The sequence below is a fragment of the Grammomys surdaster genome, unplaced genomic scaffold, assembly GCF_004785775.1.
Source record: "Grammomys surdaster isolate TR1022 unplaced genomic scaffold, NIH_TR_1.0 125756, whole genome shotgun sequence".
Classification (NCBI taxonomy): Eukaryota; Metazoa; Chordata; class Mammalia; order Rodentia; family Muridae; genus Grammomys; species Grammomys surdaster.
The window spans coordinates 1019640-1030217 of NW_021620588.1; the positions used below are offsets into that span (position 1 = coordinate 1019640).

At 51.7% G+C, this 10578-nt stretch overlaps 2 protein-coding genes across 5 annotated transcripts in view; both read right to left on the reverse strand.

The window, feature by feature from the left end:
- Nucleotides 1-7090, reverse strand: part of Il17rc (interleukin 17 receptor C) — a 12251-nt gene extending 5161 nt beyond the window's left edge. The window contains exons 1-9 of one of the 2 annotated variants that reach the window (XM_028788644.1): nt 6758-7090; nt 6447-6468; nt 6145-6297; nt 5844-5906; nt 5631-5740; nt 3682-3793; nt 3358-3402; nt 1432-1571; nt 1172-1231 (exon numbers count right to left, since the gene is read on the reverse strand). In XM_028788644.1, coding sequence (XP_028644477.1) covers nt 1172-1231; nt 1432-1571; nt 3358-3402; nt 3682-3793; nt 5631-5740; nt 5844-5906; nt 6145-6297; nt 6447-6468; nt 6758-6862 — 810 coding nt within the window. In that variant the 5' untranslated portion in view covers nt 6863-7090. The remainder of the gene's footprint in view (nt 1-1171; nt 1232-1431; nt 1572-3357; nt 3403-3681; nt 3794-5630; nt 5741-5843; nt 5907-6144; nt 6298-6446; nt 6469-6757) is intronic. The other variant, XM_028788645.1, reaches the window with a different exon arrangement.
- Nucleotides 7091-7835: 745 nt separating this feature from the next.
- Nucleotides 7836-10578, reverse strand: part of Il17re (interleukin 17 receptor E) — a 13499-nt gene continuing 10756 nt past the window's right edge. The window contains exons 12-15 of one of the 3 annotated variants that reach the window (XM_028788678.1): nt 10066-10134; nt 9603-9654; nt 9426-9524; nt 7836-9010 (exon numbers count right to left, since the gene is read on the reverse strand). In XM_028788678.1, the coding sequence (XP_028644511.1) occupies nt 8424-9010; nt 9426-9524; nt 9603-9654; nt 10066-10134 (807 nt within the window). In that variant the 3' untranslated portion in view covers nt 7836-8423. Of the gene's footprint in view, nt 9050-9425; nt 9525-9602; nt 9655-10065; nt 10135-10578 lie in introns of all 3 variants that reach the window. The other 2 variants (XM_028788680.1, XM_028788679.1) reach the window with 2 other exon arrangements.

Consider the following 10578-nt stretch of genomic DNA (forward strand, 5'->3'; position numbering starts at 1 on the left):
CTCTGTCCAGGGCTCTGGCTGAGCACCACTGTATACCAGGCTCTGTCTAGGGCTCTGGCTGAGCACCACTGTATACCAGGCTCTGTCTAGGGGTCTAGCAAAGTTACTATATTTGAAGGAGATATGCTTTGCTTTCCTTCAAAGAAGTCACAGGCTCAGTAGGGATGAAATATGTAAATGTTAGTCAGTTACTCACTTCCAAGTATTCACGGAGCATCTTATGTACACAAAAAGAAATTAGACAGAAGCCAAAGGTTAGAGGCAGTGGCACATGGAGAAGAAAAGGCAGAAAGACAAGGGAGATTTGGAACAAGGGAAGGCCGGGATACTGGAGAAGCTTTGGTAAAGAAGTGATGTGTGAGCTGGGAAGATTTGGTTACGTGGAAGAGGTGGTGGGAACGGGCTGAGCAAAGGCAGGGTGGGTGAGGCTTGGTGAGCAGCTGGGCTGGATATAACAAACTTCTCATAAAGGAGAACTTAGGAGAAAGTCTACTGGGAAAGGTTCAGTGGGGGAGGGAGGGAAGACAGGAAGGCAATGGCAAGGGAGGGAGGAGGTGGAGGTTATTGACAGCTCAAAAGGGATTAGAGAGGCCCAAAAGGAACTGAAGAAGGGGAGAACAGAAAGGATGAGGGGCGCTAATGCCAGAGGTCGAGTGATCGGGACTGGATGACTAATGTGCAATCAGAGGGAGCGGCCGCTGTCAATGTATTAAATCTAGATGTGGCAGCCTTCTTTACAACAGCCCTGCACCGGGCAGTTTATCCAGGTTACAGATAAGAAGCAGGCTTGGAGATAGTGTCTTGTCCAAGGTCATCCAGCTAGTAAATGGCAAGAAAGACTGCAGCTCCTTTAAGTGCATAGCATATGTCTACCCTTCCCAGGAACACAAAGAGGGAACAGAGGAGCAGGGGAAGGCTTCAAGGAAGAAGTGACATCTGGCTGAGCCATGAGCCACAGGGAACAGTCTTGTGGACGGAGTACCAGGAGGAAGTTTCCGGACACATAACAAGCAGAAGGCACAGGACAGCAAGAGCAACAAGACAGACAGCCACCTAAAGGGACCATGCTCTCTACCTCAGAGAATGGAGGACAGTGGCCCCAGAAGATTGGAGGCCATCCCTCCGTGCCTCCCTAGCCCATCTCCCATGTGCAGTTGAATTCTGCTCCTACCTGAATGCAGAGGCAGGGAACCAGGTCTGTGTGGTTTAAAGTAATGTTCTGAGGTCCAGTCTGTGGGATGAGCAGACAGAAGTGAGTCAAGAGAAGCTAAGGAAGGGGAAGTGGGGAGGCCCCAAGTCCAAGGAACCAGGCAGACAGACCCTCCCCCTGCCAGGGTCCTCTGCTTTAGGTGTGTCCCCTTTGACAGTTTGCCTACATCCTTAGAATGGCATCAGCACAGGGTGAACATGGACCTAGGGGAGAAGCCTCACCAGGTTTTTGTGCCACAAGAATTTGTGAGGACCCTGGACCTGATCCAAGTACACTAAGAGGCTAAAGTCCTGCTCCTCAGGGACGTCCAGTATCAGAAGAACATTGTCACCATCTGCAGACACATTGAGCCAGGGCAGGGCTGGTGGAAAAAGCAGAGAGAGACAGGGAAGTTCAGACTCCCTTCACCACCTCTGCACAGCTGAGCCTGGGCCATGCTCACCAACTGCCCCATTAGAGATTCCATCAACCCCCTGGAAGGGTTTGGACCAGGAAACCCTTGGAGGACAGACTGTATCCCCTGAGTCCACATCTCAGACCAGGCTTTGTCCCCAGCCACAAGCCCAGAGCCAAGTCCATAAGAGGCTCCAGCTGGCATCTTGGGGACAGCTCCTCTTCTTCTGCAGCCAGTAGAATCCTGCTACCTCATTAATGCAAATTGCTTTCCCTAGACTCCACTTATGCCCCCACACAGTAATCCTAGTATAAGCTAGTCTTTATAACAGCTTTCACGACCTTAACCAGGCTAGCTTCTGAGACCTATCAAACTTAATATGTTAGTATGTCTGTCTTGAATACTTTGCTGCAAACACACAAGATGCCTTCATGTTCCTTAAGCACACTTGGCCTTGCTCCTGCCCCAGGGCCTTTGCACAGGCTGTTCTCATCCTATGGAACTCTGTCTCTCAAATACAGGGCTCTTTCTTCATATCCTTCATTATAGTGAGGCCGTCTCACTGCTGGAACTCTCAACCTTCCCATCCCTCTCTCTTGAATTTTCTCCATAGCTCGTCACCATCTAATATACTGTAGAGTCTACATCCCCAGGGGTTACTCGATCTCCCTTCAACCCTTTTCTAACCCCAACTCCCATTTCCATAAAGACGGGAAGCTTTATCAGGTCTGCTTATTACTTTACTTCTAGTTTATAACTATGTCTGGGGTGGAGTAACTACTCAGTCAGTCTTTGTTGAATAAGGAAGGCGGTCACCACTGAGTGATAAGATGAGATGCTTGCTGTGTGTTTTCAAAGCTCTGGTGTCTAGTGATCTGTCTGGAGTGCCAGAGAGGAGTGCCAAAAAGAAAATGGAGTTGAAGAGAAGAAAGGAGACTATCTAATAGTTTAAAACCTGCCGCACAATTTATACCTTCACCTTGTGCTAGCTGTAGAAGTCATTGAATACTAACACAACTGAGCCAGATGTGGCAAAGCACACCTGCAACCTGGGCTACTTGGGAAGCTGAGGCAGGAAGATTGCAAGTTCGAGCCCAGCATGGACAAGATAGCAAGAGCCTGTCAAAACCAAAACAGCAAAACAAGACAAAAACAACCTAACTACACAATCACGTCACTGAACTAGACATTAAAACCAGTGTGCTTTACTGGACACCATGGTACACATTCAATCCCAGCCCTGGAAGGCAGAGGCAGGTGGTTTAGGTGAGTATGAGACCAACCTGGTCTTTATAGTACCAGAGTTACACAGTGAAACCCTGTCTCAAAACAAACAAACAAACAAACATTGCACTTACAACTTTTTTAAATATATGCCATACATGCATGAGAAATTTTCTTTAAAAGAAAATAGAAAACAAAAGTATCATCAGGATCTTTTCTTTTTTGGTCCCTATTTCAGGTTTTATAACATTTCCACTCTGGACTATCAGGAAAGGTACCAGAGTCTTAACAGCACTTTGAGCCATGAGATGTCCCTGGTATTGATGACCACTTGTTATGTCTCCAGTGCCCGGCATACATGAGGTAATAACCACAGTTCATGTGGAAGAAGCGAATGAATGAACGATAGAACATGTCCTGTGACTTTTGGAACCTGGCATCTCTGAGCTGATGACGACCCCAAGCATCCAGTTGTGTAACTCCAGATCCCTCTCCTCCCTCCACCCAGCCCACTGACCCTAGCCCCTACCCCAGCAGCTCTGGATGCTGTCCCGGACTTCAAGACCCCTGCAGTCTGGGGAGAGATCACAGAAAAACCTCCAGTGGGGATGGGGACCAAGGAAAGAAGGGAAACAATCCAACCCATGGGGAGAAACTGAAGGGGCTGCCTGTCCCCTGAAGACCACCCATGCTTACACAGGGCACAGAGCACCTATCGCAGGGGCTAGAAGCACGAGAAACTGACTAAGGAGGGTGCCAACTTAGATCCCTGCCTGAAAATGATGGGACCAGAAAGATGGGGAATGGCCAAAGGGACCTCAGACTGGGGAAGCAGGTCTTTGGCGTAACTTACCAGGCAGCTGCTGTGTCAGGTTGAGCTCTTTCTGGTACCTGGGCTTTGTATAGGACCAGATTCGTACCTCGGCCCCAAGACCAGCCTCGAAACAGTCAAATACCGCAGAACCCTATGAGGAGAGGGTGGTGGATGGCTGGAGGTGGAGGACTCAGCATCCAGGCCAAGATCTTGGGTTCAGGTGAATAGACATCACTCTGCTCACCCACTGGCCCCATTTCCAGCCAATGACTGCATTTATAGTATCTAGCTTGAAATCTATCGCTATAATTTCCTTCTTTAACAGGTCCCCAGTTCTAAAGCAAGTATCTCCTATAGCTGTGTTGGCAGGCCTGGGATTAACCAGGTTATCTGAGTTGCCACCTACACCTGCTGTCATAGACCACTTGACCAGAGGGAAGCGGATTAGATGCTCCAATGTGAGCCTGGAACATCCCCCACTCCCCTACAGGCACACTTCAGTGGTGCTCATGGCTGCTTTGTGTCGTAAACTAGGCAGATTGAGAAAAATTGTGTGCATGTGTTACATGCACACATGCCTCTGTGTGTGTGTGTGTGTGTGTGTGTGTGTGTGTGTGTGTGTGTGTTTGCCAGGAATCAAACGTAAGGCCTTGAGCATGTTAGCCAAGAACTCTACCACTAAGCTACATTCCCAGGTCTTTGTTCTTACTTTAGAGTCATCAAAAGTTTCAAAGGACACTTCATGAAGTGTAGTTATAAATAGCCAATAAGCATGAATGATGGTTTGTATATGCTCGGCCTAGGGAGTGGCACTATTAGAAGGTGTGGCTCTGTTGGAGTAGGTGTGTCACTGTGGGCGTGGGCTTCAAGACCTTCGTCCTAGCTCCCAGGAAGTGAGGTTCCTTATAGCAGCCTTCAGATGAAGATGTAGAATTCTCAGCTGTGCCTGTACCATGCCTGCCTGGATGCTGCCATGTTCCTGCCTTGATGATAATGGACTGAATCTCTGAACCTGTAAGCCAGCCCCAATTAAATGTCGTCCTTATAAGACCTGTCTTGGTCATCATGTCTGTTCACAGCAGTAAAACCCGAGCTAAGACAGTATGTAAAAAGTGTCAGTCACCAGGAGCATACAAATTAAAGCTGTAATAAACACCAAACATAGTGGCATAGACCTGCAGTGTTAGTTCAGGAGGATGAGGTAGGACTACCTAGCAAGATTACCTAGACTACCCAGCAAGATTCTGTCTAATAAAAACAACTAGCTTGGCAGCAAACTGTTGCTAAGCATATATAAAACCTGTGGTTCATCCAGTATGGCCCTCCCCCACATTCATACACACAAACCAACAACAAAAACACTAGCACTGAGCTGCCTAGATGCTTCGTAGGTAAAGTGCTTGCCACCAAGCCTGATAACCTGAGTTCAATCACCAGGACCCTTATGGTAAAAAGGGGAAAACTGACTCTGTAACTTGTCCTCTCCCCTCCATATGAACCCCCTAGTACACACACATACACACACACACACACACACACACACACACACAGAGAGAGAGAGAGAGAGAGAACAAATAAATGTAATTTAGAAATATAAATACCACCACCACATACATGCACACACAAATCCCCAGGTATAAACCATGACATACATAGCAGAATGGCTAAAATTTAAATTTTTAAATGCCAAGTGTTGGCAGAGATAGAAGTAACTGGAAGCCTTATTTGCTGCTGGTGAGAGTTTGAAATAAGATTGCCCCAGAAAACTGCTTAGTGATTTCTCACCAAGTCACACGTGAGTCAGGAGTGTCCTTACCCTCATTTTATAGACAGAAAAAAAAAAAAAAAACAACACACACACCACAAAAAGCCGAGAGAGCTCACTGCTCAGATCAGACCCAAGACTTAAAGAGACAGCGCTTGAGATTGTTTTGGGACTCTGGGATTCTGAAGGTGGCTGTTCTCATCAGGGGGAGCACTTGACATACCACGGACTGACCAGGCTGCACCAGGTCAGCAGGCACCTGGACCTCCAGCAGGGCACAGCGGGCAATGGGGTAGGCCTGGAAGGAGAGCACCACCTGGGCCTGGAGAGAGGCTGTGAGCAACAAGCAGGGGTCAGCCAGGGCATGGGCCATGGGAAAGACCCTGACTAGAAGCAGTAGTATCAGTCAGACACTGACTAGAAGCTGGCTCCTCACCATTCCTAGATTCCTGGAGTTCTGAATCAGACTTTCCAGCTTCTTCAGGCTCTTCCCAGTGCCCTGTGAGAAGCAGAGAAGAGAGAGAAGCCCAAGTCAGCCACCTACTCTGGGCTGGTTCAGGCTTAGATTCCCTTGCAGAGATGCCACAGCTGATAAGCAGAGGCCTGGGGAGAGCGGGCTGGCCTGGGGGTACCTGGACCAGTATCTTAAACATTGAAGGTGCCCCCAGAGTCTGCAATCCTCATGCCTTCCCCAGGCAGGCTCATGTGTGCACTCAGTCACGGGCTTCCTCACTCACCATGCACAGACAAGTGCACAACCACACGGACACAGAGGGCGCAATCTGTCTCCTGTGGACACCTCAGTACCAGCTCCGTCTGCAGGCGGGTAGGCACCAGCACAGGGCCTGGGGCAGACTCGATGCTTCCCGGCAGGCAGAGCACATCACCATCTGGGTGTGAAGGGTGGGGTGGGAACTGAGGCTGGTTTGGTTTCTGACACCTCCAGAGGGCAGGGGAGCTTGGCCTCTCAGACTGAGAGTGTACAGTTGCTTCCCTTCAGCTCGCCTGGAAGCCATTCTTTTAAAGTAGCAATACTTACCCCAGAGGTGGCAGGAGAGGCCCTGGGAAGGAAGGAAAAGTCAGTTCACACCCTTAAATGTAAGCAAGCACCTTTCCTTGCTTGATAGCCCCTCTCCCCTGCCTATCTCCTTCTGGGGCTTCTTATCCTAAGCCCTTCCCTGAAGGCAAGACAAATTCTTGTCCCCTTTCCATCTTCTCTTCCCCCATCAGCACCAGACAGACCAGACAGGGCAGTTCTGATAGAGGCAGTGACAGGAGCCAGACTAGGGCTGTGGTGAGGCAGAGACTGAACTCTGAGCCTTTCCCAGCCTCCCAAAGTCCCAGACTCACTAGAGAGCAGCGTGCAGTGTCCTGAGACTCCATGAGTCTCTCCAGAGAAACGACCCCAGGGCTTCGGCCCAGTGCCAAGGACAGCAGGAACCAGGACACAGGCATCTTCCAGGTGCCACACAGCACCCAGGCCTGAGGCCCCGTCCTGCCCCCCCAAGGGGGGGCAGACCCCTCGCTCCTGCTGACAATCAGCCCTGTGTCTCTGGGAGAGAGCAAGGGCTAGAATTCCTTTCAAGCCATGCTTTCCCACTCCAGTGAGCCTGGACTCCCGGCCCAGTTTCAGCTGGAGTGCTTTCGATTTGGCTCCCAGCAGGCAGTGGCTGTTCCCGCCCCGCCCTGTCCCGTCCCTCCCACCAACTCCAGGCTAAGGAGCCAGCAGCTTTGGACCTGGGTGGTGGCCTCTCCTCCTTCTCCTCCTCCTCGGCTGGCACCTGGCTGGGAGGAGCCTTGGAAAAGGCAGCACAGCTGGAGTCACTACTGAGTAAAGGCATTCCTTACCCTGGATCTCACCCAAAACAAAGGTTCTGATTGATCTGATCGGAAGACCCCAGGCTTGTGGCATCCTGGGTGTTTCCACTTCCTGGTGTTTCCACTTCCTATATGACCCTGGGATCCTAAGGTCCGCTGGGTCCCCTCTATACTTAGGTTCTTCAAGTACTTCCCTGGGCCTCAGTGACAGTGACCCTCGTGAAACAGGAGCTCTGAAGACAGTGAGCCGTGCCAAAGGGCACCAGAAAGTGAGCTCCCCACTGCCTGGCCAGGGTTCAAGGGAGCCGGAGGTGCAGTCAGGCCTGGGAGAGCCAGCGCTCTGCAGAGGTTCTGTACTGCCGTTGCCGGGACTAGAGGGGTGGGGATGAGCATGCTGCCTAGCTTCGGCTTCTTCTCTGCTCTTGGAAGAGGAGCGAGGAGAGGATCCAGGATGCACTGGGTCCTCCTTGCCTTTCACAGGCGGTACTCGTGGGAACGAAGCCACAGACGACAGTATGAATGAAAGGACTTGGGCTGGTGAGCTGTTCTTGAACAAGCCCAGGGCAGGCTTCCTGACAGGCCCGGGCACACAAGAGCAGCACACTGGTCCTTAGTGTATCTACTATGTTTGCTTTTATTCATCTTTCTGGATGACAGAAAACCCTCTCTCTAACCAATTGTGGTGATGTAGGCCTCTAATCCCAGCACTCAGGAGGCAGAGGCAGGTAGACCTCTTTGTTCCAGACCATCAAGGGCTACACAGTCTCAAAGAAACAAACAACAAAATCAAACTACCTCTGGATGGGGCCTCCCTCTGGGAAAGGGCAAGGGACCCCTGGCTTACAGGGCGGTTTCTCTCAACTCTGCCCAGCAGAACTCCCTTCAAGAGCTTGACACATAGGCCCTGCTTTCCAACCGTGGCCTAGCTGTCCAGCCTGGACTAGCGTGCACGTGCAGATGGTTGTCTTTTTGCAGTTTTGAGAAGAAATAGAAAAATGGCCCCTCCTTCTCAGAAAGGGCTGAGGACCTATCAGGAAAGCCCAACTTCCTCTCAGGGACTATGAGAGGAAGCAAATGCGGGAGGGAGGCTGGTCAAACGTGGGACCTGAGGTGAGTCTTATACGGTTTGGGGCACCCCCGAAGAGTACATGTTTGAGGCCTCCTTCTGGAGCTCCTGCTGTTGCTTCATAGGCAAAGGCTATAGACAACTGAAACTACAGGGATTATTGGTTGGACCTTGGTAGTCATCTTTGGAGGCCTCGAGTTCCAGCAGGTGACACAGCTCCAGGCGGCTTTTCAAACACTGCTTAGCCCCAAGGTGACTCCAACTGGTGGCTACGGTGGCAGGCCGAGCATCCAGCGCGCGAAGCAGGCGTGGCAGGTCACGAAGCAGGCGGTAGCGCGGCAGAGCGCGCAGCGGCCGGGGGATGTCACCTTTGGCGCAGAGGCGACTGAAGTAGGCAAGCAGCAACCGGCGTGGAGCAGCGCACAGCAGAGTGCGAAGGGACGCAGCCTGCGGGTCGCTGCTGCAGGCGGTGCTGGAGCCCGCACAGTTCCACAGGAGCAGCACCGTGCCCTGCTCCCGTGCCACGCGCTCCCGCGCTGCCCAGAGCCACGGCAGTGGTCCAACGCGTGCTACATGCGTCCCTTCCCAGAGATCCACGATCACGTCGCGTCCACCACCCAGCGCGGTCCGCAGCAGTTCAGCCAGAGCTCCCACCAGGCGTCGCTGTGCCTCTGAGTCCGCTGCGTGTAGGAGTAAAACTGGCCTTGTTCGACCTGAGCCTGGGCACCCGAGCAACAGCTGAGTAGGGTAAGAGGCGCCTGGGGGGTGGAGGAGGGGTGGTGAGGACAGTCGGCCCAACCCTCCCCTTCGGGCCTCTGGCCTATACTCTAGGGTGCCCTGCTAGCACAATTTGTCCTTTATCCGTTCTGTGAGTCAGTCCCCCAAACTGCTGAGGAAAACGAGAAGGTTCTAATGTACAGCAGGCTGGATAGTAAACAACCCCCAGCCCCCAGCACCGCCTCTTGCAGTTGGATGGGTGGTGGTACACATACAAACTGCACCCACAGCCCTTTGCCCTGCCTTAACCATTCCTTCCCACTAGAGGGCCCAAGACTAGCAGTCTGTGCTTTGGCCCTCGCTTGGTCAAAAGGTGCTGGGACCATCTGAATCTCCCACGACCAAAGGTGAGTTTACCTGGCAGTAGGCGCCGGCAGAGGAGAACTAGAACTACACCCAGTAGAGTGGTGAGACCCAGCAGCGCCAGGATCACGAGCCCGAGGTGTCTATGGGAGACTGAATCAAGCAGGTGAAGGCAAGCCATCTATCTCCGGAGTGCCCATGCTCCCTCCTTCCTCTCCCCTAAGAACTCACCATCAGGACACAAGAGGTGCTTCCAGGCAAACTGGACATCTGACCTCCACACCTGAGGACACAGGGCCCCGACTCATGTGAGCTAGATTACCCTCTCCCTCTCAGGGAAGGAGTCCCCACTGGCTTGGGAATTCCTGCCGCTCTAGTTGTGTGTCTAGTACAAATGCCAGTGAGACCATAGGTGCTCTCACATCTGGGCTGGGCTGGAGAGCACAGACCAGCTGAAATAGTGAGCCAGCAATGAGTGCCAGGCTTGTCACCACACCCCATTGTGGACATGCAAGACCAGGTTCTCTCCTTTTTTATGGGAAGGCAAAATATAAGTGATTTATTTGTTTGTTTTGTTTCTAAGATAGCATATAACTAGTGATGGCTAATTCCAGTTTAAAACACTGAGCAAACCAAACACTTTAATGGACTCTGTGCTAGGGGGTCTGTGAGGAGTAAGGGTAGGATTTCTTACCAGGATGCAGCTCCCCTGCCTCAAGAAGGGAATGATGAGGTCTAGAGTCACTGGGATTGAGCCCTGGGTCTGTAGGGACAAAGAGTAGAACGGTTGTCCTCATACATACAAATCTGATAGTGTCTCTTCTGTCTCCATCCTACCTAGTTAAAGGGCCCAGTGACACCTCCAGACAGCTTCCCCAGCCACCCCAACTACCACTGATTTTCCCCAGATATCAGCTGCTGTGACTGAGCACACACACACACACACATGCACGCACGCACTCGCACATGCACACATACATGCACACGCACACACGCACACAAAGTGCCACCCTGAGGAAGAAAGGAGACACAGCCATTGTCTGTGTCCTGCAGAGTGTGTGCATCTCCTCAGCCCTACACAGCTGCAGCGTGTGTGCATCTCCTCAGCCCTACACAACTGCAGCATGTGTGCATCTCCTTAGCCCTACACAACTGCAGCATGTGTGCATCTCCTCAGCCCTACACAACTGCAGCGTGTGTGCATCTC